The sequence below is a fragment of the Rhopilema esculentum genome, chromosome 9, assembly GCF_057945365.1.
Source record: "Rhopilema esculentum isolate cy_ngs chromosome 9, ASM5794536v1, whole genome shotgun sequence".
Lineage (NCBI taxonomy): Eukaryota > Metazoa > Cnidaria > Scyphozoa > Rhizostomeae > Rhizostomatidae > Rhopilema > Rhopilema esculentum.
The window spans coordinates 8,882,857-8,910,137 of record NC_142823.1 but is presented as its reverse complement, the minus strand read 5'-3'; the positions used below and the strand labels follow the sequence as shown (position 1 = coordinate 8,910,137).

Genomic DNA, 27,281 nt, shown 5'->3' with positions numbered 1-27,281 from the left:
ACACAGAAATATTGGGGGGATCACACCCTTTACACCCCCACTAAATCCGTCCCCTTTTCGCTTTATCACCTTAATTAACTGCGTAATGAGGTGGAATTTTTTGTCACTCCTCTCTCGATATTGTGTAATCTCTGTTTGACTTTTACCTATCGCTTTTTGTTATCCATTATTTTCATTTGATCTCAAATCTTCTCTAATTCTGGTCTCAAATTCTCGCAGTATGCTAAAGCTAAAACATTACATTTATACGATTCATGTGTAGTGCAGCACGCGTAAAACAGCGTCGACTTTTCAACAGATATGCCATCTGTACCTAACTACAGGCGGTAGTAACATCTGTATCTAATGCAGGGGAACTGTTTGCTGCCCCCCTCCCCCCATACTTTGCGTGATGCATTATTGGCCAAATTTACGTGTGTGAAATCGTGAAATCTCGATTTTTTATGCGTGATTTCGTGAATTAAGATTCCTACGTGAAACCTGAAGCTTGTGTTTTCCTTGCGTGATGTCGTGAAAGGTTTTACTATCCGTAAATTCGTGAATGAAATTTTGAATGATAAATTAAAAAATTGCCTCAATTTGGTGCGTACTAAACAAATAATAGTTAAATCTCAAATTAGTATCTTGTTGAGTCATATTATATTACACATGAGTCTCTGTAGTCACTATTAAACTTCCTGTCGTTTCTGCTGGTTTGTAGCGCTAGCAAAGTGTAGACATTTAAAGTTTTTGAAAGTAGTGTTGTAGTCCTTCAAACAGGGCTCTGATGAGCAATAACTGATCTTGCATTTATTGTTCGCGTGAGCATGAAAATTCAATTTCGCAATGCGTGAATGCATGAAAAGTCAGAAAATTGTGCGTGAATCACAACCACCATCATGGGGGGCCCCTTTGCTTATTTTGGCGACATAACTTCCCTCGTCAACCTGTTTATTTTTAGTTGGCAATTTCTTTTATAAACCCCAAGATGCTAGCAAATTTTTTTTCCTCAGAAACCGTCTTATTGTTATCACCATTAAGATTGAAGCCAGTCTAGAAAATCTAGAAGCCAGTGTGTGCAGGAGGCAGTGTATCTCGAACATCCGGCTCTCCCATACTGCGTATACCCCCGTCTATCTGCTATGAAGCCCTAGGTTACCACCGTCCGACGTGGTGAAAGCCAAACACTCCTTCTCTACGCAAAAGACGGCTAGAACTGTTGATAAACTTCTAGCGATGGGAATAAAGTTAGGAGCGCTTGCCTTCAGCCTTCTGATCCTGCTACTGACTGGAATTCCGGCCAATGGGCGTTTGACCTACCAGCAGAAGATACCAAACGGTGACAAGGTTCCTCACCCGTGTAAGAAAAACACAATATGGAATGGAGTGGGACATTTGAATCAAATAGGAGGCGGCAAGCGAAACCCTTTTGGGGTGGCATTCAGTGATGCTGGTTTCAAATGGACCCGTTCGTTGTGCCAAGCGGATTCGGATAAAGACGGTAAAACCAATGGAGAGGAACTAGGCGAGTACTTACACTTAGTTATAACGCCGTTGCAGGTTTGTTTAAAGCTTGATACAGACCAGGGCCTCCGACGAAGGGGGGCCGGGGGCCATGGCTTGCCCCCTCACTTTTTTTGCAAAACAATAGAGCTTTTTTTAAATCTTTTGTCATGATTGTTACATTGTCTCTTGGCCCCTCTACTTTCCAACCTGCGGCGGAGCCCATGCAGACCCTGGTCATTAGATAGCAAAATTAGCACAGATACGCTTCCGTTTCCTACATCGAAAAGACCGGTTTACACGATCATATTCAGGTCACATTTGCATCACATATTATATGTGATCATAGAATGTGATCGTGTAAACGACCTTATAAGCAGTAGCGGCGCCACGGGGGGAACTGATTAAAAAGGCGTGGCTTAAATTTTTTGGTTTGTCTCCCCCCCCCCATAGCTTAGTGGGTGGCGCCGCCATTGCTTATAAGTTGCTTGAAGTTGTACGAAGCTGCATAAATTAATCCTTTTTAATTGCCTGTTAAATCGATGTCACAGATTTTTCATTTGACCAGCGATCAAATGGGAATGTCTGTGATGCAATTTTTTCAAATGCACCGACAAGTCTTTGCTGTCCTGGGTAGATCGGGAACTGTTTCGAGTTCATTTGTATCGACGTATTTGAGAAAAGTGACCTACGTTTCTAGACTCTAGAGAGATAGGCAAAATTGACGTGGAATTCAGGACGTGAAACACCTAGTCTGGTTTAGAACAGCAAACCAGAAATTGGCAGTAGAAACAGACAGATGGGGCAAAATAAGTTATGATCAAAGAATATGTACTTTGTGTTCATCCAACGAAATCGGTGACGAGTTCCCCACACTCTTGAAATGCCCTACTTTTTCGCATGTAAAAAATGATTATATTCCTAGCCATTTTGTTAAACACTCGTCTAGATTAAAATATCTGGTGACAAAGACAGACAACAATAAAAGACTCTGGGCCAATATTGCAAGACTTATAAAGCCCTGTTTACACTACAACATTTAACCTGGGTTAACTCTAAGCTGGGTTGAACCCAGGTTGAACCCACTTTCGTTTACAGTGTAAACGCAAAGTTGGGTTGAACCCAGGTTAGATTTGTCACGCATGCACTTCGTTGTGAAGGACGCTTTCTGGGGGTTTCTGGTACATGAATCTAGCTGTTGCTGGATGTCTTCGTTCGCCCATATTTCGATTAACGACATGACTTTATCGTCGCCCCATAGTTTACCTCTTTCAGCCCTTGCTTCATTCATTTTCAATATATGCTGTTTTAAATTGAAGGACCTTTTTGCACCAGCGTTCCAAGACGAATTTTGTTTTTACTTGCGCATGCGCGACTTAAATCGTTAACCTGGGTTCAACCCAGGTTTGCGTTTACACTGCATTTCGAAGTTCTTAACCTGGGGTCAACCTAGGTTCAACCCACCTCCAAAGTAGGGTTGGCTTAACCCGGAATCAACCCAGGTTAGCTGCGTTTACACTACAAAATTTCTAACCCAGGTTAACGTTAACCCAGTTTCAACCCAGGTAAAAAGTTGTAGTGTAAACGGGGAAATTTTTCAGTACCAAAAGCAAATGCAGGTCACCTCCTGTAAAGCAGACTAAGTTCTTTTTTGTAGTATTGGCTTCTTTTTCCTTGATCAATTATGTCTCATCGTGTTCGGGGTGAAGACCCTTCTGGTGTTAAGGGTCCTTTTTAATATTAGTACTTAAGGGTCCTAGGTCTTAGGGTCTGGTTTTTACTGTATGCCTTATTTGACTGCATGATTCAGCATGATACCTGATACCTCCTTAATTTCTCACATGCAAAAAAATGCCATAAGGTAAACACGGTTGTTACATAATGCAGCTATTTTAAATATTTGGCCTGGTTCATATTACTTCGAGGAGCAAAAATCAGGCACGTGAATAATCGGGGGCGTGGGTGGCGTAACGCCCCTAAAGTTTGGAAAATCCGGTTACAGTTGGAAAACTTAACGGTTGACTTGGATTTTTTTCTTAAGACCAAACCTTTGAATTTTATATTTTAAAGACTCATTGCTAACAATGGGCCTTTGCGAGCGTGGCGAGGATCCCAAATTACCCAAAATTGATTTCAGACTGCCTGAAAATGCATTATGGGATGCTTGCGTAGCGCAATGGCTCATTGTTAGCAATGAGTCTTTAAGAATTGTAGGATTTTAAATGAAAAAAGTTTAAATCTTGTTAAAATTCATAGGCTGGAGCGGACCCATCCACTAATCGTTTTCTATTGTGAAACCCCGTCTCCACTAGCGCCGTTTGATTTCTTTCTGACGGGAGTTAAGTTGAATTTAATTATGAACAGGCCAAATAGATTTCCGGATAAAAAACTTGAAATTTTACAGTTTGGAATAATAATACCTATGTTGATCAGAAAATATTCAAGTGGGATTTTTTAAGAAACTAAGAGTAGTTAATTCAATAAAAAATTAAGAACCTTTTAGTGCTAAAAGTCCTCAACGCTTCTTATGAAAGACGAGTGTATGCTAAGCTCCCCCTGTTGTTTGTACATGTCCTTAATTCATTAACATAAATTGCTATGATAAAGCTGCTGAGAATCAAGAAAACATTACAAAAGCTGCGCTGCAACACAAGTATTTGATCAAAGAAGGGTGTTTCATCTTACGAATCGAGCATATGCACGTGCCCCCAAATCATCATTTTAATTGTAAAGAACGAAAAGGCATTTGGCCTTCTGAAAATTGCTAATAGTTTCCTTCGATCAAAACGATAAAGATAAAGGGCTCAATTCCTTGATGCTTCTATATCGTGCTTCTATATAAAATATATTTTAGATAAAATCGATCTGCATCAAATAGCTTTAGAATGGGCAAATCAGAATAAAGCCTTCTTACAGTAAGTTTAAATGGTTGTTTCATGTTAATCCAAATTTAGAGATTCAAGTTTTTATGCCTTACGCTAATTATTTTGAGTAAAATTTTGGTGATTATAAAGAAACTAGAAATACGGAGTAAAGGCTATTTCCAAATATCTATTTGGTAGGTACAGTAGATTTGCAGGTGGAATGAAAAATTTCTTAAATAAAGTTGGAATTTTCATCCTTCCACGCCCCTTCAAAATTAGCCATTTGTTTTTGTCCGTGGCAAAAAAGGATATAATGATAATCATTTTTAAGCAAGAAACCATTGCTTAGCGATGGTATATGATTTGCATAGCGAAATGGGCCGAACAAAGATGTGATTGACTTCTCTAGCTATGGGATTTTTCGCAGCTTGAAAAATCCTTCTCAGTTTTCACATCATTGAAACATTGTGAAATTTTAAACCCATAGGACAAGTTTAATGCTTCAGCTGGGTGAGAACAATACTCATTCTTGTCAAGGCATCGGCGATTATTTAGTAATTGTCAGGGGCGTGGTGGCCCACCGGGACTCGGGACAAAGTCCCGAATATGTGAGACCAATTCAGTCGAAATGTGTCGTAAGTGAAATAAACTGACGGATCCGATTTTGTTGCGAGCGAATATTCGTGGGTAGGACGATTAGTTTTTTCATAATGCAATCCGATTAACGTAATTTGAGAAAAGAGCGTGGCTGACATTCGATGACAAGCAAGAATGCCTATCTTGCAGTGTCTGTCTTGCCTATGGAAATTCTGCAAGTGCTTTTACGAACGGTTTAAAGTCATTAAGTCACATATACCAAAGAATGAAAGAGCACCACACAATGACTGTCTCAGCGCCCACTTAAGTGGAGAAAACAAAAGGAATCTTGCAACTTAGCTACCCCACCAAAAGAAATAGTGAGGAAGTGCAAAGGAGAAGAGCTGTTTTAGAAAGAGTAATCGATATTATAAAAACCATTAGAAAGCAAGGTCTTGCATATCGTGGAAAAAGAAATGAAAGGGCATCTGAGCTAACTAACGATAATGTTAATCAAGGAGATTTTCTTGAAAAAGTCAAGCTAGTTGCGCGGTATGATTCTGTTTTGATGTCTCATATCACACAAGTTTCTGAGCAAAGCCAAAAACAGAAAGATAAAAGGCTTCAAAAAGCGCAGACGTCCAAATCAACTGATAGAAGCTCATTGGTAAGGTTTTGAGTAATGACACAATAACAACAACAACCACTCAAGTTATTAAACCTCTTATACAAGATTCGGTGGTCAAAGAGGGCGGGATGTTCTCCACTGAGCTTGACTCAACACAAGAAGTATTTGCACAAGAGCAATGTTATTTTGTCCTTCGGTTTGTGAAAGAAGGCGAAGTCAAAGAATGTCTTTTGACAATGGTAATAGCTGAATCAACTTTAGGAAAAGCCTTGTTCGAGCTTATGAGCAATGCATTTGAGAAACATGGGTTGCAAATAAAGGAATGTGTTGGAGATTAATTTGATGGTGCAGCAAACATGAATAGCATACACAAAGGATTGTCATCTCGAATTTCCAGCATCAAAAAAAGTCATGTTCACTCTTGATGCTATGTCCATACCTATTATATTCTTACTCTGTAGAAATGCTTAAAGAAACGACATGTTCTCGAGTCGATAATCCCATTTCAACTAACTATATTTACAGAACTAAGCAGTCCTAGGGTGTCCGTATCACAATACAACATCTCTCCCTTTCTTCGGAATGTCTCTTCTCGGGATAAAATATAAGTAAAAACAAAACAAAGATTATATGATTATGTTGTAGTACTTAATGAGATACAACTGTCCCGTAAAGCTTTGTTATCATCCTGTCTCGTACTGGATATCTAAATTGAGGTTGTTCTTCTTCCTGGTTATGTTCATTGTTTTTTTCATTGAATTCATCTTCAAAATGGCTTTGAAAAAAGCAAACATTTAGTAAACTAAAGCTTTTCGTCTGACACACTTCAGAGTTTAAAACGTCAGAACATAGATCGAAAACTCTACGCTAGGAAATATATAAACCCAGTTGTGGATCGAAATAGGCCAATCAGAAACACGAGCACATGACTGTATAGGTTGACCAATCAGTGCCGCTTGCCTATTGAGGAGATGAGTCCTGTCACACTCGACATAAGCCCCAAAAATTTAGGAGGGTATTTCATGTCACTAGTTAACTGCTCCCAGTGAGAAATGTATGTGGCATCCCTGTCTGATTTAAAATTTGTCCATTCGCAAAAAAGGTAAAATTAACAAATAATAATTAAGATTAAATTAACCACATCCCTTTGTAAGAGCTCACAGAAAACCAAACTGCCAGTTGCGCATGCGCTTGTATCCCATGGGATACCGTAATGACGAAGTTGATTGTAGAAAATTGCTTAACTGTAGAAGATATTTCAACAGCAGGAGCAAAGACAATATTCGAACTGTAAACGCTACATACCTGCTTGTGGATTTTCTGAAAGAATGATGGCTTGCACACACACCCTGAAATGCTTTACTTATTGTCAAAGCCCTTCTTTTAAAACGTTCCAGACTCTTTTGCTAAATCATCTTCCTTCTTCTTTTTATTTAAATCTTATACTTCATATAAGAAAATATAAGAAATGCTTTGTTTCTCTCTTATAGTACCTAAACTTGGCATCCCTGATTCAAAATGTTATTGTTTTAAACATTCGAAATGATATCGTTTCAGGCGACCCTGGCTGCATCTGGTCCGAAGGCAAAACGCCAAGTCGAGTCGTTGACATCACACATCCAGGGATCTGTGAACCAGTAGACAGTCCGAGGTGCAGTTTTCAAACTTGGGTATCTTGCACTGGGAAGAAGGAAAACTGCACTGGAAGGTACGAGGCTGGAGTGAGGACGACGGATGTTAGGTTTCCCCGTACAAAAGTAAGATGATTCTTTGTTTTACAATAATTCATTTTGTTGAAGACGGAATGTTTTTACAAGAAATGCAGAAAAGCGCAAGAAAACTTATTAATAGTTATCGCAAGAAAACAAAATTTCAGATTCTTCCTAAACGAGCTAAGGTATCGTTCTGCAAGCATATTAAATAATACCCAACGATATGAGACCAAAAAGATATGGCAGATAATTCCGAAGAAAAACAACAAAACCATTTTCAAGTGTGTATTCGACAAGACAGAAAAAAGAACATTATTTATATTATTATTTCTGCCAACGATGAAAAAGGCAAAAAAGATTATGTTGATGGTGATTGATAATGATGGCAATTAATGATGATGACGATTGATGATGACGATTAATGATCATGGTTGATAATGATGACGATTAATGATGATGATTGATAATGATGACGATTAATGATGATGATTTATAATGATGATGACGATTAATGATGATGATTGATAATGATGACGATTAATGATGATGACGATTAATGATGACGATTAATGATGATGATTAATGATGATGGTTGATAATGATGACGATTAATGATGACGATTAATGATGATGGTTGATAATGATGACGATTAATGATGACGATTAATGATGATGATTGATAATGATGACGATTAATGATGATGATTAATGATGATAGTTGATAATGATGACGATTAATGATGACGATTAATGATGATGATTGATAATTATGATGATTGATAATGATGACGATTAATGATGATGACGATTAATGATGACGATTAATGATGATGATTAATGATGATGGTTGATAATGATGACGATTAATGATGACGATTAATGATGATGGTTGATAATGATGACGATTAATGATGACGATTAATGATGATGATTGATAATGATGATGATTGATAATGATGACGATTAATGATGATGACGATTAATGATGACGATTAATGATGATGATTGATAATGATGACGATTAATGATGATGATTAATGATGATGATTGATAATGATGACGATTAATGATGACGATTAATGATGATGATTGATAATGATGACGATTAATGATGATGACGATTAATGATGACGATTAATGATGATGATTGATAATGATGACGCTTAATGATGATGGTTGATGTCCATGAGAACAATTATGTGTCTTACAGGTTCCAGCCCAGCTGACTACATACTACTGTAAGACGATGACACTGCCCCACGATCAAGACTACCACATTACTGCAACTGAACCTGTTCTTGACAATACAAAAGTAATCCATCATATGTTGCTGTATGGTTGTGATGGAGACATGGAAATAGAAGAGAAGCCATTCAATTGCGTCATGGGAAGTGATCGATGCAAGGACCTGTTGGCAGGATGGACTGTTGGCAGCGAAGGTAAAAATCTTTACACTAAACACATTAGCTATTTACGAAAAATACGACACATTTGTAATAAAATACTTCAACCAAGCCTTCAAGCTACCAAGAAGTAAAACAAAAACGTGTCTAAATTGAATCTTTTTTCTTCAAACAGTTTCTCATAATCTGAATTTTTGGAAATAATTTCTGAAAATGATTTTTGATGACCTTTATCGCGAACTTAGAATGTTGTAAGGCGATAAACTCACAAATAACTCGAAATAGAAGTTATATATTTCTTTCAAGGTAACAAAACAATAACGAACTGGTTATATACTCTCGTCGCACACTCGCTTTTTTGAATAGTAAAAGTCATGTCTCTGAAGCTCCTCACCCCCACGCGCTCGCTCCTTCCCCGCGGTTAATTATAAGCAGTTTTTATTTTACACACACTCCCCCCGTTTGGACCGAATAGGTACCAAACGTCAATGTTAATCATCTTCCAATTCCTTGTCTTCATATGCGAATGTTTCTTTTACTGAACTCTTGGCAATTTGTGCAGCTCGTCGTTGTGGTCTAAACTCTTTGGCTTGTGGGTTCAAATTCTCGGCCTTCTTTGTCTCCTTTTCCGGTACATCGCAATCTATCTCTAGAGGATATAACAACTGCACTGCCCGTTCTATCTTTGTCTTTCCTGTTCTTAGCCTTGCGCCTCGAACAACTCCATCTTTGCCTTGAATGACTTTATCAACAATGCCTATGTTCCATTCGCCTCTGTTACGTTCGTCGCCTTTTATCAAAACTACTTTTCCTTCTTTTATGCTTTCTCCTCCGTCCTTGCACTTTAAGTTGTGTCTTTCCCTGAGTGATCTCATGTATTCTGACTTCCATCTCTTCCAGAGGTTGTCGCGACATTTCTGCAGATATCTTGCTCTCTTGCGCAAATCCCTGTCCTGCACCCTGCAGACCTCTGACTCTAGAAGAGCGTTCTGATGGCTCAACAGCATCATGTTTGGGGTTAACAGAGGCATTTGCACATCGTCCTCAATATAGCTTAATGGACGATTGTTAAGCGTTATCTCAACATCAAGCATCATTTCTTGTAGCTCATCATAACTCAGCTTTGCTTTTCCTAAAATTCTGTACATTACTTGCTTGGTTAAACCTATGATTCGTTCATACTGGCCACCCCACCAGGGGGCTTTACTCAAGTTGAATTGCCACTTGATGGACTGCTCTCTTAAGAAATCATGGAATTCCTCATCTTTCATTAGTTGTTTTAACCACTTTGCTGCAAATTTAAATGTCTGAGCGTTGTCTGAATAAATCTTTTTAGGCCGTCCACGTCTTGCTGTAAACCTTTTCAGGCATTGGAGGAAAATCTTTGCTGTTGTGTCAGGAACAACTTCCATGTAAACAGCTCTCGTTAGACTGCAAACAAACAATAAGATATGCGCTTTTCCTTCTCCCCTTTTTCTTGTTTTGTGACTAATTGGGCCTGCATAATCAACACCGACTACTTCGAAAGGTCTTGTTCCTTCAGTTCTGTCTTCCGGCAATAAGCCTGGTTTTGGCTTGGAAACTGGTCGCGCATTGAATCTTTTGCAGGTGTTACACTTTTTGATGACTCCTTTTGCTAGCTTTCTCAATCTTGGAATCCAATAGTCCTCTCTAACTTTAGCCATTGTAAGACTTGACCCTCCACAATGAGTGCTCAAATGCGCATAGGAAACCAATTTCTCACTAAATAGAACATCAGTTGGGAGAAAGATTGGGTACTCTCCTTGAATTCTTCCTTTACAAACATAGATTTCTCTCTCATCTTTCTCTAACCCTAGTTGCCTTTGTGTTTCTTTGAACTCTAGCTTTACTTCAAACTCTCCTTGAACTTTTCTAATCCAAAATGCTATTACATCTTGCAGTTCCGCAGTTGTCAATGGACCGACTCTTCTGTCTATTTTCTTTAATCTTGAGTTAATTGCAAACCTTTTCAACCAAGCTGTCACTTTCATTGCTTTAAGAAATGAGTACTTCGCTAGGATCCTTTCAGTTAGTACATCTCTTATCTCTCGTCCAACCTTGAGTATTTCCTTCACTGGCTTTGCCTCTAGCTCTGTATCAGTGTCTGCTGTTGTCTTTATATCTTTTGGCCACTCTACTTGACATTGAATCCAATCTGGTCCTCTGAACCAATCATCTGTCAATTTTTTAATATTGCTTCCTCGACTTGCTATGTCAGCTGGGTTCAGTTCAGATGGTACATGTCTCCAAACTATATAATCTTTCTCCTTAATCTTTGAGACCCGGTTACTCACAAACTGTTTATAACGGTTCTCTCCTCTCACCCAATGAAGGGCAACAGTGCTGTCAAGCCAAGCATAGACATTTTCAATTGGGTGTCCTTCAAGTGCTCTTACTACGTTGTCGACGAGATTAGCTGCCATGTGTGCAGCTACCAACTCAAGCCTTGGAATTGTAAGGTTGTTCTTTGCAAGGCGAGACTTTGCTACCAAAAGTCCTTGACTTTTCTCAGACTCCTGCCTTATGACTGCATAAACTATAGCTGCTACCCCGTCTATACTCGCATCTCCGAACACGTGTAGCTCAATCGAAGTTATTCTCCCCTCTTTCGTTGGAATGCTTCTGGGTATTGCTACTCTTTCTGGCAAATTTTTACTCCACTGCACGAATCTTTCATTGAGGTCTTTTGGTAGTCCTTCATCCCATTTGACACCTTGTTTACATGCATCTCTGAAAATGATCTTTCCAACTAGGGTAATTGGTGAAATAATTCCCAGTGGGTCATATATTGAAGCCAGATGTTGCAATAATTCTCTCTTTGTTGATCCTCTTCCTTTCTCTTTCTTTATTGAGACTGCAATGGTATCCTTCTGTTTGTCCCATGTAAGCCCTAATAGTTTGGACTCTTTGGCCTTTGTTCCCAGCTGCTGTTTGGCAAAACTCTCTTCTATTTCTTCTTGATCACCATCATCTGTCTCTAACTCTTTTCTGTTTGAGTGCAATTTGTGCAATGTAAACTTTGCACTGTCGAATATTTCTATGGCTGACTCTTTCAATTTCTGTACCTCTGTGATGGATGACCCACCTAGCAGAAGGTCATCGACGTAGATGCTTCTTTCAATTTCTGAGACTTCCTCAGGAAACTCTGCTCTACATTCTTCAAGATGTTTCTTTACGGTAGCACAAAGCAAAAATGGCGATTGGCTGCATCCAAACATTACTCGAGTGAATCGATAGACTTCAAGTTTCTCTAAATCTCTGTCTTTCAACCAATGGAACCTTAACACATCTCGGTCCTGCTCTTTAATTCTTATTTGTAGGAAAGCTTGTTTCATATCTGCGCATAGTGTGATGGGTTGTAATCTGTTTCGCGCCAAAATGTCCCAGATCAGGTTTTGCAATGGGGGGCCTGTTTCGAGGCAATCGTTGAGTGATGGTGATTGATCGTTTGCTCTTGCAGATGCATCGAATACAATTCTTACTTTGGTCGACTCTGCTGACTCTCTTACTATGGCTCGGTGTGGCAAATAAAACTTTCTTCCTTCTTTGCTCTGACAGGTAACTTTCTCTATAATTCCTTCTTGCTCCTGTTGCAGTAGTATTTCTTCATACTTATCATAAAGCTCTGGCTGTCTTTCTAACCTTTGCACGAGCCTTTTCAATCTTGACTTGCTTCCTTGTTCATTGTCTGGCAGGTCTGGGATCTCTGATTTCCAAAGAAGACCGGTCCTGTACCAACCTTCTGGGCTCCTTTCCAACTGATCTTTGAAATCTTGGATAACTATGTCTTTCTCTGCTTTGTCCTGTATGCCTAGGACATCTAGTGAACATAATCTATCAAAATCGGCAAGTGCTGACTTTGCGAAAAACATGTTATTTGATTCTATCTCGTATCCAGGTGACATTATAGTCCATCCGAACCCTGTAAGCTCTGCCACTGGCTCCCCTGGCTTCCCTACTCTAGGCTTTGTTGGAGTTTTTATCTTTGCATAGTCACTAGCTCCTATGATAAGATGTATTGGTAACGCTTCTTTGTTTGATCTTTCTTCCATATACACACCTTTAAGGTGTGAAAATTTCTTAGTCATTTCTCCATAGTTTGGGTTAGGCACTGTCAAAAGCTCCTTCCTGTTCACTTTGCTCACATCTAAGTTTAGACTGAAACTCTGGTCTTTGCTCTCCACCCTCAGATTATAGATTTCGATCTTTGCTATCTTGGTGGACATCATCATGTCTATCTGGCGTTGTTCTCTCTTGATTGGCTGCTTGGCGACTTTCTCAATTAACTGTGATGATACATAAGAGCTGCCAGCCCCTGTATCCAACAGGGCTCGACAGAGCACTCCTTCTACCTTCACTATAACAACTGGGTGCACCACACCTTGTTCCCCAGTAACCAGAAGAACATCTCCCTGTTTCTCAACTTTGTCGCAAACTGAAGTGTGGTGCTTTCCCCTACAATTTCGGCAACTTCCTTTGCTTGTACAGACTGATGCTTTGTGTCCACTGCTTGTACAATTAAAACACAATCTTTTTTGCCTTAAAATTTCTCTTCTCTCGCCCACTTTTGCAACCTTTTTGCACTCTGAAGATTTGTGGTTTTCATGCTCGCAGTATACACATGATCTTGGTAGATAATTGGAATTCCTTGTGGTAAACATCCTGTCCCTCCCCTCAGACTGTGTAAGGGGGTTCCTTTCAGTCCATTTACTCAAGGCTTCAATTAGCTGCGGGAATCCCCATTCTTGCCACTGGTCATCTAATCTCACCAAGTCAGCTCGTATCCCTTCTAGCTTATCCAATGTGAGCCTTGTGTAACCTGAAATTGATTTCAGTCTCCCTAATGATTCAAGTGCTTGTACACTTGGCAACAACTTGTTGAAAAAATCATGGATTTTGTGTGGGTTTGACCCCCTTATCACTGGTAACTCAATAATACACTGTACATGTGCATTTATAACTTCACTTGGCCTGCCATATTTAGACTTCAATATTTGTTTAGCCCTCTCGTAGCCCTCACCATTGTGGATCAAATTCTCAATGTTTATACGTACTTTTGGCTCTATGAATTCTTTCAAGTAATTAAACTTAGTGACAGGGTCTAGGTTTTGCTTATCGACTTCAGTCTCGAACTGATTCCAAAAGCGGAACCAGTCTATATGTGTTCCTTTAAATTTGGTGATACTTAGCTTTGGAAGCTTCACTGCGGTTACAGGCTTTTCCCCCACGAGGGATCTCCCCTTCAATTCAACTAATTTTGCCTCTAGTTGTAATCTTTGCTCAAATTTTTGTCTTTCTAGCTCTAAATCTACTTCTTGCTCTTTCTTTTTTGCATCATGTTTAAAACTCTCAATAATTTCTTTCATACCTGCAGCTATGGGCTGAAACTCCTTCAGTCTTTCCTCAATTCCGATTCTCCATTTCTTTACTTCACTGGGGATTTCCCCTTCCTCTAGTTTCAATTCTTGTATTTGAATTTTCAGCTCCTGAATTTCGTCCACTTTCGTTTCGTATACTCTAGACTGTCTCTCGATTTCCTTTTGATCCTTTCTCTGCATAATTTCTTCAGTTTCTTCGTTCAGATACGATAAAAATCCAAGCTTTTTGTCGATTTTCTTGACAAACTCTTCCACGACGGCCATCTTGAATTCACAGTCTCACTTATTATGAAATTTCACTCACTTCTCACTTTCTCCCATCTGGGTGGTGCCACTGTATCGCGAACTTAGAATGTTGTAAGGCGATAAACTCACAAATAACTCGAAATAGAAGTTATATATTTCTTTCAAGGTAACAAAACAATAACGAACTGGTTATATACTCTCGTCGCACACTCGCTTTTTTGAATAGTAAAAGTCATGTCTCTGAAGCTCCTCACCCCCACGCGCTCGCTCCTTCCCCGCGGTTAATTATAAGCAGTTTTTATTTTACACAACCTTTACACTAATGTCATTATCCATCCATATGCAACAACAGGTTCATGCAGCCCAGTTAATGCTGGCTTTCGGTTCGGTAAGTCAGTGTACAAGTATGTACAGCTGCAAGTGCATTGGACGAACGACGCCAAAACTGCTGGCATGTATGACTCATCTGGAATCAGGTTGTACTACACACCGAATCTTAGAAAATACGACCTCGGCAAAATGATGACTGGACAGATGCACCTGGAGCTTCCACCCGGAAAAAAAGAGGTATTGCAGCAATATAATATAATATAATATAATATAATATAATATAATATAATATAATATAATATAATATAATATAATATAATATAATATAATATAAAATAATATAATATAATATAATATAATATAATATAATATAATATAATATAATATAATATAATATAAAATAATATAATATAATATAATATAAAATAATATAATATAATATAATATAATATAATATAATATAATATAATATAATATAATATAATATAATATAATATAATATAATATAATATAAAATAATATAATATAATATAATATAATATAATATAATATAATATAATATAATATAATATAATATAATATAATATAATATAATATAATATAATATAAAATAATATAATATAATATAATATAATATAATATAATATAATATAATATAATATAATATAATATAATATAATATAATATAATATAATATAATATAATATAATATAAAATAATATAATATAATATAATATAATATAATATAATATAATATAATATAATATAATATAATATAATATAATATAATATAATATAATATAATATAATATAATATAATATAATATAATATAATATAATATAATATAAAATAATATAATATAATATAATATAATATAATATAATATAATATAATATAATATAATATAATATAATATAATATAATATAATATAATATAATATAATATAATATAATATAAAATAATATAATATAATATAATATAATATAATATAATATAATATAATATAATATAAAATAATATAATATAATATAATATAATATAATATAATATAATATAATATAATATAATATAATATAATATAATATAATATAATATAATATTTTATAAAATCGAATGATATCATATCATATAAGTTCATTTATCATATCACATTTTATAGTAACGATCTGTTTCTAGAAGTTTAGATTTTTGACCTCATTATTTGAATAAGCATCATGAAATATCTCTTACTAAATATACAATATTAGTTTTTGTGTGAGTCGTTTTTGATTTCGTATGGTTCAGTTTTGAATTTAGGGTTATGATTTTAGTATAGCATACGAAATAGTGGGTGACAGTTATGGGCCAACATAACCATCATACTGAATTCTATGGAACTTTCTCGTTGATAGAGTATCGAATCACGTCATACTCCACTATCATATTATATCATAATACTAATATTAGACGACATTTTGGTTCTGTTAGATAATCACTTCTGGAACATGCAGTCCATCCTGCACAAAGTCGATGCTCGATGGATATGGCTCTATCAACATCACTGGCGCCAGTTTACATGCTCATTTTCTGGGTAGATCCTTGTCCTTAGTTCATATACGCAATGGAAAGCAGTTACGATACCTGGCCAAAGATGACGTATTTAGCTACAACAACCCAACAAGTACCTCTTTCCAGCCTCCTGTGCAATTTCTACCAGGTGATGAGCTTCGAACCACGTGTACTTACGACACAACGAAACGACAGAAAACGACCTATTACGGGGATGGAACTTACGATGAAATGTGTTTCGGCTTTTTTGATTATTACCCAAAGATACCTAGGACACGACAGCGCCTTTGCATTGCCTACGAGAGGTAAGCGCTAGAATTTTAAGTCTCTTATAAACATCTATGTATCTTAGAAAGCTATGAACGGTAATCAAGACCATATGGATAGGCAGCAGAGTGATGTGTGTACAGTGTGGGCGAGAAGTGAAACACTTGTATGCTTTTATTTTGTTTTTCACACCGTACGTTTTAGACCCGGTTTACACGGGAAAATGGGACCGATCCAGTTTGGGATCGATCTCATTTGTGATTTCTAGGCCCTTTTGAAAGGAATGCTCATGCGTATTTTTTCCTCTTTCTTTATCTTAAGTTGGTATAGTTTCTAGCTATATATATTCAAGCTAAATAAAACCAACTAATTTAAATTGCCAACGCTAAATATAATGTAAATGAAATGTAACCGATGTTGCATACGAATTCCTTGCGAAGATATTGCTCATGCCATCGACAACACAAAGAAAATACCGCCAAATTTATAGGAAGGCTGAGAAGAAAATGGCTTCCAATTTGAAAGGTAGCTGCAAAATGTGTATTTGGAGCGATAAAAAGGGCCCTTCTCCTGAATATCACGATGAAGTAAAAACATTATAGGTTGGAGACTGCTCGCTAAATTAATCAATAAACTTGTAATAAAAAAATTCCCCGTCTTGTTTTTTATTATCCATCTTGTGGGCGAAGAGGGCGCGCAAAATCTGACCAAATTTCAAAGCACAGTGCTCAAAGCACCTCAAACTGGATAATTCATTAACCCCGTTGCCTATCCGTGCCAATTTGGGATCCATCCCACCAATTTCGATTGTTTACACGAGACAGGATCGATTCCAAACTGGAACGCTCTCCAAAGCGAACCCGAGTTAGTACGGATAGCGGATCGATCCCGAGCGTTCCCGTGTAAACGGAAGGCTGATCCGTACCAGTTTTGGATCGATCCCGGCCTGGACCGATCCCGTGTACCACACTAAAGAATTCGATCCTGATTTAAATGACGTGTTGCCAAACGTGATCGGGATATTGTAGTTTTGCGGGGCCTACCCTGGGTGCCAGATGCGAGTTAATTTCACGAGGGATGTTGATTTCGCTAGGGGTTCTTATTTTATTTAGCTTATTTGTATAATTCTCATTTGGGTGTCAATTGTCATGCTTCACTTTCGTATTTAAGTCCTTATGCGCTTTTTTGATGCCATTGGGAATAATAGAGAAGAAGGAGTTCTGTAGTTTGGGCATCGGCACAAAAGTGTTAGTCCCTTGACTCAGATGGTTGTATTTGGTTGCTTTGGGTCGGGCAGATCGTGCTTACTTCGTTTGCTGTTTCCACGCTGTTCTCTTCTCCCGTCCCTCCCTCCCTTTTTGATATCTAGCGTAGTGTGTTTCTTCAAATCCTTGTTTATTCTATTGCATTAGGATAGGGCCTGCTTACATCAAGGGATTCATTTCAAAGTTCTGTTACTTTTTCTTTAGGAAAGACTAGGCTCTTAATTTAGCCATGTTTTCCCTTCCCCTCTCATATCTTAGGTATCTATTGTAAATGGTTTTGCATGTTAAAAGACATTTCAAAGTGTTGATGCGTTCAAAATTAAAAATTTAGAAAACAACCTCTATGAAGTCATCATCATGCCTTTCATCTTGGCCAAAATTAAAATAAACAATGTTTTGAAACTATTGAATTTCGAGCACATTGCACATTTTGTGAATATTTATTCTGTAGGTAGTACAAAGTACGTCCTTTTGCTGTGAAACTATCATTTTGAGCATAAAAAATTCCTAATAGAGAGTGCGGGAAAATAACCGACCCGAGCGAGGCTCGAACTCACGACCCCAGACTTTGTACGTACGTACGTCTATAAAAAATTCCCTTTGTTTAGCACGGGGCCCTAAAAACCGCGGGGCCCTAAAAACCGCGGGGCCCTAAAAACCGCGGGGCTCTAAAAACCGCGGGGCCCTAAAAGCCGCGGGGCCCTAAAAGCCGCGGGGCCCTAGGCTATGGCCTAGAAGGCTTTTGCGTTAATCCAGTCCTGATTGTTGATATGATGGAAACATTTCTGTTAGCAGAGCTATGTGTTGACAAAGAAAATTGAAGCGAAATGAAATATATTCAAAAGAAAAAACCTCCGAGAGGTATTTTGTTACCCTTATGAAAAATGTAAGCCACACATGGTAAAAATGGGAAGTCGTGCCCTCATGACAAGAGACCAAGACTGGACCGTTTTCTGCCCGACTTTTAAGGAACATGCTACATAATTTAATGATTAAATTCAATTTTAGATACACATTTTGCGACATGAAAGTTGGAAATGTGTCTCTACACAACCACAAGTTTGGAACTTGCGACTTCAAAGAATTTGAAGAGCAAAACTACCCTGCCAACATCCTTACTTCATGTGGGCCTAAACCAACGTCCTGCTCAAAAGATTGCAAATACTACGTTGACAAAATGACGTCACATCGTTGCATGAAAGGAGGGGAAAGAAATATTTACAACCGAGAGATGAAATCCAAAGCGAACCACACGGCACAAGCGGTATGGAAGGCGATCAATGTATGTGGAAAGTATGTTGGAAGCGCTGCACCGAGGCTCGTTGACGTCAATGCGGGGGTTATTGCAAGTTTGGTTGCCTTTTTGTGCATTATGTTGCACCTTAACGCTTTTCTACCTTAACTGAACAATGAGGTGCGTTAGCAACACTCCTCTCTAGCTATTGTGTAATCCCTGCTTGAACATTTTTTATCGCTGTTTATTTTCCATTTATATCATACATGAATAGAAAAAGTTGATATTTTTCTGCTTAACACTTGAAATCATTTTACTGGCATCACATTTCTCTTTGGAAGAATTGGATATAGCAAAACAAAGTCATGTCAACATTTTTTCAAATACAAAAATGATTAACTTTTACGCAAATACTTGATAATATTTCCTCAATACAAACCAAATACAAAATCCTAAATTGTTAGTTGTCTAACTATATTAAAACTAATACGCTCTCACAGAGTTGTCACAAAGTTTTCTGCGATATTAATCTGATACTGCACCAGTATTCTATCAAATATTTTGCTTCACTTTTTTCTGAGTGCAATCGGGTAGCAAGTTCCAATCTTTCCTGCAGTTTTGTGGCACTTGACTAGAACGTCGTCTCCACCAAGGGTTATGCTCGCAGCTTCATATCCCATCAGAAAAATAACAGTATACAGAGTGATTTCAAACTCAGGCGAAACACCGATTAGAATAGAACCTTTTGGTTTGACTTCCTCTTTCCAAGCAAACTGCACTGTCACCATGTGGGGGTTCTGAAATTGATCAAGGTTGGTTAGAGTCATTAAAATTTAAGATGATTGTTGGATTCAAAGTAAAGAAAAGTATATTAACATATAGACATAAAGTTGTATCACATTTAGAGAAGAAGACATGGTTACAGCCTTTAAAAGATATTTTGTTGGCATCTGACTACAGTTTATGCATACCAAATTGTAAATGTGAACTGTAGTTTCTGCCATGTTGAAAACAAGATTCTTAATTTGGCCAATTCGATATAGCGGTTAATGACATCATATTAAAAAGGACCCAGATCTGGATTCGAATGATTGGAACTTACCTTTCCCCCTGACATAAACCCTTTGTAGTCAATGCTTCCTCTCTTCTCTTGCAAATAAAACTGAATCCAGTTATGAAGTCCAATGACCTCTTTATCACCCCTGGTCTCTCCTACGAAAACGTGCTCAAACCCTGAAGAGTCTTGAGTTCTGCGAAGGAAAGGCAAGAAATTGAGAAGAATTTTATTTTCACTATCTGAATAATTGATATTGATACAACTAACCATGCTCGTAGCAAAAGCACAAAAGCATTATTAAACTATGACTCGTCCCCTTTGTTTCAAAATGGTCAATCTAGAAAAACGCTGAACGTTTTTTCAAACAAACCATTTCTGATTGATTGAGATGTATCTAACTAGAACGTCCGTTTTAGGAGATAGAAAGGAAATAATTTAGAAATATTTCCTTGTCGCTGGCAATCAAGTGACTTAATTAAGTGCCTAACCATAAACTACAATATTCTCTCTCGTATTCCCACCCTCTCCAATATTCCCGCCTCTCTAACAATCCCACCTATCTAATAATCCCGCCTATCTAATAATCCCACTTTTCTGATAATGCCGCATGCAGGTTTGATGAGAGAAAACGAAGATGTTTATGTTGATATTGACGGTGGAATTATCGTAGAAAAAGTAGAAAACGGCATTAGAACTAGAAACTAAAACACAGTAATATGTGTACATGTTCAATTGATCGGTTTCTTTTTTGTTCAGTTAATATTTTAGGTGTTTTATTTTCAACAGCCCACTTTCCAAAAGCACATTAAATTTACCCTGCCTCTCCGCCTCTTCAATAATCCCGCATTAAATCAGGAGGTTTAATCAATAAACCATCAGTGAGAATACAAGAGAGAATACGGCGAATAAATCTTTGCAGGGCCTGCATGATCTCAAACCACACAGAGTAGAACACTCTGCTGGCTCGACAATATCAGGCTCTACTGAGATGGAATACTGCTCACAGCTTAGAATAGCACATCAAGCATAAAAAATTTACTAATATTTCAACAAATGAATGATACATGTTCCATTTTAGGCTTAAGCCAAACAAAGATTTACACACATCAGAGGGTCGGCTGACAGCTAAGAATAAGGTAACAATATTCTTACAAACAACTTCTTAAAACAAAAGCTGTCGTGGTTTTTGTAGCATGTTTCATTATTTCGTTTTTAAAAGCTTCTGCAGTTTGTTATTGTAAAAGTAATAAATTCTACAAAAAAGGCCTATAACAATTTACAAGTGAGAAACTAGTGATGTTACAAACCTTTCTCCCCTTGTCCTTCTATACAAACGAAACCACATGTTGTAGAACTCCTTACGAAAATTGTCAAAGTCAGCATCTGCTTTGCGTTGTTCCTTAAGAAACTTGTATGCTTCTTTCATAACATTGCTTTTCATCACCAGATTAACAAAGGTCCAATTCTCAGCTTCTTCTTGCTTTGTCACAACCTCAGGTACACCTGTCTCTTTCTCATAGTTGTCCAACAAGGCTATGAAGGCTGGAGCAATAAAATTACGCAAATCACAAATCTGTATAAAAAATTCTTCATCTACTAGAAAATCTTAGTAACATGAAATTTACCATTTTTCAGAAATTTATGTGTAAGATCTGGCCAAGACAAGGGTGTAATAAGGCAGTGCAAATACTTTCTGACCAATGGAGGTCTGCTCAGCTGATAGGACTAGTTGCTAATGAAACTATCATGACATGATGTCTGACTTTTTCGACTATTCTTCCTCAGAATTGAAAATTCATTTAAATCTAAAATACTTTGTTTACAATCTGAGAATAGTGACATATTTTGATACCAAAAATTAAGAGATCATAGACGGGCCACTCCATCAAAGGCTTCATTTAAACTTCTTCCTTTATATTTGAAAGAGATAAATCTTTTTTGGCTCACATATGTTGCTTTGGACCTGAAGGGCTTTCGTCACTATGTTTACATAGCTGGGAGGAGGCCACCATCGCAAACTAACAAACAGGGCAGCCTGCCATCCTTTGTGAAAATTTCTTCACAAAAACAGAACTGCAAAGTTTCAGTTTGAAAATGAGTGAGTTTTTTGAAAAGGTAGAGAAAATGTTTGGTATGCCAGGTGCTGGTCTTAACTGGTCCAGAACGAATCCTGACTACCACACAGTCAAAAACAGGGGTGTAGCTTTTCTTTTGCCATGCGCTCTGGTTCATCTGAAAGCCTTCTTTGAGCAAGGACAGCAGAAGTGGTGGGGGGCATGAAGTTATCAAGGGGGCTTTATTTTTCTCTATCTTATTCAGTTTTTATTGAAAAAGAATTTATAACAGCATCTAATCATGAAATGGTGTACTTGCGAAAATGATTGCAAAAGCCCACAGCCCTGTGGACCAGAAATACAGAGGAAAGAATGTAGGCTTAGGAGCAAGCAAAGCGTCATAGTGTAATTGCTACCCCAATATCACTCTCGAGAAAAAGTTACTCTGCTCTGCTTAGCTCTGAATGCATTTCGCTATAGTGAAACTCTAACTTAAGGTAGTTTATGATCCTTGTGTACATTTCCAATCAATTTACAATGTGTCATAGTTGCAATAGAGCTAGCCTGCTATTCGTTTAGGCTTGCCAATAAGTGAAACTTCACTTAACCTGCGCAGATTTGCTGTTATCTAGTGATCTAATTATCTAGTCACTGTTATCATGTTTTCATGTCTTGTTAGGAAAAGAATTTTGCAAGGATTCGAATCAAAATTGAATAATTAAAATAACCAAATAGTTTGTTGCAAAATGTCTGAGAATTCTGCTTTGCTGTGTGTGAGCGTCAGAATGGACTGAAATGCGTTTATCTCACTTAAAATGCATAACCTCATAGGTCTGCAAAAAAGCCTGAATGATTACATTAATTAATTCCAGGGTTTTAATGCGCATATGAGTTCCAAATAAGTCTTGTGTTAACTAAAAGATATATGAATGTTATGCTGATGCAGCAAAAAACCTCAAGCACTACAAGGAATGCAGACAGGGGAATTGAATGCTGAGGCGTAATTTAAATCATAATTTAAATCTAGAAGGGCCAACTAAAAGCTATGTCACATTTCTCCATTATACTCAAGAGAATCTTTGTTTGGGCAGGGTTGTGCTGTGACACTACGGCAATCCACTTGGTAGATTTCTCATTTTGGTGGACTGGCTAAATTAAGAAATCAATGTGGCAATAAACACCCCCTCCCCAAGAAACACTACTATACTAGGAGATTCCTTATTTGAAATTATAATTCCTCACCCCCTATCTATCTAATATTGACAACTTTTCTTCTCAAAATTTTACCCAGAGGCAAATACATGAGCACCAAAATGAAATATTAATTTTTGCACTGCAAGTAAAATCTGTTTTTATTCATTTTGTAAAATATCTGTATGGCAACATACAATGGGAACAATAAGAACCTGTAAGTGGTATTTTACTATCTTTTCACTTTTGTAAAAGTACTGAGAAAAACATTCAATTATCTATTAGATAAAGTCTCAAACCTTTGTATGTATCTCTTTTGAAAACATTTTCATCCACAAACTCAAATAAAGGGTCTTTTGCTCTGTCTGGGCCATCATAAGAATACTTTGCACGTCCTTGCAAGTCTAGTTTGTAGTCTTTGTCTGGTTCAAGCCTGTTCTTGTCCAAGTCCCACAGCTTTTCACACAGGTCTATCAATTTTGGATCTTCTACAGCAGGGTTGCTACAAAATAAAGTGAAACATAAAACTTCTAAAGAGAGCGTTATTTTGTGCAAGAAAAGCTATTTTCTTGAATTCAACGTCAAGAATTACCAATGAACCTCTATCAAAACACTGTTTGTGAACCCCTGAAAGAACTCAAATTTTTGTTTCTTCTAACTGAAAGTTTTTTTCCAATCACAACAGGTTTGACACACTTTTGCCATGACAAAGTTACTGGCAAAGACCAAAGGTTTAAATGTTCCATATGGCAAAATTTTACCTTACTCGGCTATTCTTAAATTTGTTATTCTTACATTGAAAAAAGCTGTCAGACCATCCCTAAAGAAACTGCTTGCTTTTACATCCAGTCGGGTGCTATCTTCTGTTCTAGAAGGTGATAGAATGAAGTTTTCACCCATGGTAAGAATCAATCTTGGCTCATCAGCCACATCTGCAAACTCCTGAGAGTAGTTTTTCCTTCAAGGTTCATCACGCTTCAAACCTCCCTTCTTGCAATTCAAAGTACGTGGGTGATATTTAAGGTATTGTTATAGAGAAATTCACTTGGCAAGCCTTTCGGAGTCAAACTCTATCTTAAGCAGACTGCATGGCAAAAATCCTCTTTATTTAAAACATAGCCTTTTTCTACAAGAGGAATAACAGTTAAAAAATTAACCAAATATAAGGTTCTGTATGCAGCTTGCATTTCAGATATATTCTCTAACCTTTCAACCAGTCGACTGCTTCTCCATTAACATAATGCCTCCTTGAAAGTTGGTGATCCAACAGAGGCTCCCAAATGGCTTCGAATCTAAGTGGTTATTTGAATAGATAGGCCTTCAATCATGCATTTTGCGTCTTCTAGCTTTTTGCTTTCCTTAAACATTAACTATATTTTTTCTCATTCACAATTCAACCAAACCCCCTCAAAAATTTGGAGAAAAACGATTTTATTGGAGAAATTAGAATCATTTTCCTTGAAAGAAAGAAATCCCTGGTAGCCGGGTTAGAACCAAACTATGTTTTTCTGTGTTATTGCAACAAACCTCAGCCAATAAGGTTATTTTTGAAAGCAGGGTTTTTATAATTTTTACAAGATAAAAACTTACCGTTTTCTACCGTTTTTTACCGTTTTATTTTTGAAAACAAAGTACAAAATAGAAAGAGAGCAATCTGTCATTTTATTTTACCTATTTACTAACTTATTTACGTACATTTCTATTATTTGTCTTTTATTTGCTTTTATTCAGTAAATCACTTTTTGTATCATTAAAATGTATTCATTTTTGATGTGTAAACATGGCCTACTGAAATCAGTCAAAATAAGGAAGACGCACATTTCTGTTCAGAAAGTAAATTTCTACCAATCAATACAACAGCGTCCCATATTTCCCCAAAGTCTGTCACTAAGGTTTAAGCATGACTCTTCCCCTCCAAAATTTCACCCAATAAACAATAATCTGTGTTCTTCTGAGAAACGCCGAACTTTATATTCTGAGCGATTCTAGTATTTTATTATATTTAGTCTGGGGGATGCTTTTTTAGCCTTTCTAGAAGGTAAAATTTCAAAAATTTTCTTTCGCGTCAGACCCAACCATGGTGGGTCCTCCTACGACAGTAAACTTGATTTTTAGCTCCCAAGGTTCAATTTCTTGGATCCGTCTCTGAAAAATGTTATCCATCCAATTATCAACACAAGGCAATGTACTAAGGAAAATCTGTAAAAACCTTCTATAGAGCAGAAAGTCTTGAGAAATCCAAAAATATTGACTTTTGTTTTTAAAGTAATTTGCCCCTCAACTGTTTCCATAAAACATAACACATACCCTTGTGGTGCCATGACCCACTGCATACTTTATATTCATTCGCTCTGCTGACCCCCCCAATTCACATGACAGATTTACGGCCCTGCTGCAGAGTATGGCATGTGCACACCGGAGATATATTTGTGCAAAACCTGTTGCACACCCGTATTTTTGGGTGTGGCAAATAGGATGGGTGTGGCTTGGTGTGGTCCCATAGAAAATGTCAGCTGATAAAAACAAGCACAGTTGTGTATGAACAATTTGAGATATCATGAATCTTACTTGACAAATATACAAATAAAAACTTGCGCTATCTTCAACAGTATACTTCACACGCATTTTTACGGTGAAATGCAAATTCACAAATTTTAACCACAACAGGGAAAAATAGTCGGTGCACACCAGCACACCAGACATTTTTGGTGGTGCACACCGTCACACCAGGCTTTTTGCTCGTGCACACCGGAGATCTCGTCGAATAGTGGCATACTCTGCAGACTGGCCCATAGGGCAAGTGAAAACAGAATAAGGGTGTGAACAATAAAAATATAGAAAAGAAAACAAACGAGCAAAAACGCACATCTTCCCGTTATGAAATATTGAAAAATATTATACAAAGACCTTACTTTCTCGACATATTTGTACTGAATTGTTTGGATTCCTTGAAATTTCTGTAAGCCAGAAGTGCTGCAACTGTAACGATGAGAAGCACGACCACACCCCTTTCTCTTTCGACTTCCTGCCACCTCAGCATTACAACAGCAACAACATGCAGCAACAACAACGAGGACTGAGTAGAAAGACTCAAAACGCGCGGGAAATCAATGGACGTTGACAAGGGCTTGCTAGTGAATGGCGAATACAGAAAAAACATGGAAAATTGTGATACTATGAGCAGTAAAGACTATTCCAGGCAAGTATTTTCATCAGTTTTTAATCAAAACACTGCATGCTAGGACTTCCCTTTGTACGTTTCCATTTAGGCCTAAAGCAAACCAACTATTATTATCAGTTCATTTCATTCCATTACATACACATCTTTAAAGTAAATAACAACATACAGGTTACATAAGATGAAAAAGTTACATAAAACGATAACGAAGTACAGATAATTGTAAAAACCAAGGAAATTTGCATGCAGGAATTTCGTACGGCCGGTTAACACGATCATATTCAGGTAAAGTGCCCATCATATTTACCTCACACTTTTATGTGATCATAGAATGTGATCGTGTAAACGACTTAACAAGTTGCTTCAAGTTGCACAAAACAGCAAGAATTAACCCCTTTTAATTTTTTATCAATTGGCCATCACAGATTTTTCGTTTGACCACTGTCCTTCGTACAAGAAGCATAGCCAAGAAGTAGAGTATTAGAACTAAGAGATGCTAGTTCAGAAAGAGTAAAGTACCTTGAATTTATAGATTGAATTAGCTGCTCATCAATATTCATTTAGATAAGGCAATCCCCTGACAACCCAATTCCATTGAAAATTTGACAAATCGATATATGTGGGCATTTCAAGACCTTCTGCTTCTAACATATAATTGTAATTTTTAGGTATGAAATGATTCAATTCTACAAACAAAGATTAACATTCAACACAATTTTATTTTACGAACCAATGAGAGACAATAAGATCCTAAGAAAAGCTTTCATCGAAGCGGCATTATAGAAGAACATTATTATTCTGGCTTGTTAGAGATTATTTACTAAGTTACAGTGGCCCTAAGTTAC

At 37.2% G+C, this 27,281-nt stretch overlaps 2 protein-coding genes and 1 long non-coding RNA gene across 3 annotated transcripts; 1 reads left to right on the top strand and 2 right to left on the bottom strand.

Annotated features, from left to right (window-relative positions):
* Window positions 1-1,154: 1,154 nt before the first annotated feature.
* Window positions 1,155-19,255, top strand: LOC135688852 (DBH-like monooxygenase protein 2). The gene is made up of 6 exons (XM_065205886.2): window positions 1,155-1,504; window positions 7,108-7,307; window positions 8,473-8,701; window positions 14,663-14,877; window positions 16,110-16,495; window positions 18,731-19,255. The coding sequence occupies exons 1-6, from the start codon at window positions 1,216-1,218 to the stop codon at window positions 19,122-19,124; spliced, it is 1,713 nt and encodes a 570-aa protein (XP_065061958.2). The 5' UTR covers window positions 1,155-1,215; the 3' UTR covers window positions 19,125-19,255.
* Window positions 8,554-14,752, bottom strand: LOC148959591 (uncharacterized). Its single transcript, XR_016143995.1, has 2 exons — window positions 14,623-14,752; window positions 8,554-8,893 (listed from the first exon to the last, which is right to left on the bottom strand). It is a non-coding gene; the product is annotated as an uncharacterized LOC148959591 (long non-coding RNA).
* Window positions 19,256-19,322: 67 nt separating the features above from the next.
* On the bottom strand, window positions 19,323-26,326 carry LOC135688854 (uridylate-specific endoribonuclease B). Its single transcript, XM_065205889.2, has 5 exons — window positions 26,171-26,326; window positions 23,558-23,760; window positions 21,321-21,555; window positions 20,059-20,206; window positions 19,323-19,753 (listed from the first exon to the last, which is right to left on the bottom strand). Exons 1-5 carry the CDS (start codon window positions 26,296-26,298, stop codon window positions 19,523-19,525), a joined length of 945 nt encoding a protein of 314 aa, XP_065061961.2. The 5' UTR covers window positions 26,299-26,326; the 3' UTR covers window positions 19,323-19,522.
* Between the last annotated feature and the right edge of the window lie 955 nt (window positions 26,327-27,281).

Coding starts and splice junctions, on each gene's coding strand:
- LOC135688852 (XM_065205886.2), top strand. CDS start 1,216: ATGGGAATAAAGTTAGGAGCGCTTGCCTTCAGCCTTCTGATCCTGCTA. Junction 7,308..8,472: donor TTAGGTTTCCCCGTACAAAA/GTAAGATGATTC, acceptor TGTGTCTTACAG/GTTCCAGCCCAGCTGACTAC. Junction 8,702..14,662: donor ATGGACTGTTGGCAGCGAAG/GTAAAAATCTTT, acceptor ATGCAACAACAG/GTTCATGCAGCCCAGTTAAT.
- LOC135688854 (XM_065205889.2), bottom strand. CDS start 26,298: ATGCTGAGGTGGCAGGAAGTCGAAAGAGAAAGGGGTGTGGTCGTGCTT. Junction 21,556..23,557: donor CAAAAGAGATACATACAAAG/GTTTGAGACTTT, acceptor TTATTGCTCCAG/CCTTCATAGCCTTGTTGGAC. Junction 19,754..20,058: donor GGTTTATGTCAGGGGGAAAG/GTAAGTTCCAAT, acceptor GATCAATTTCAG/AACCCCCACATGGTGACAGT.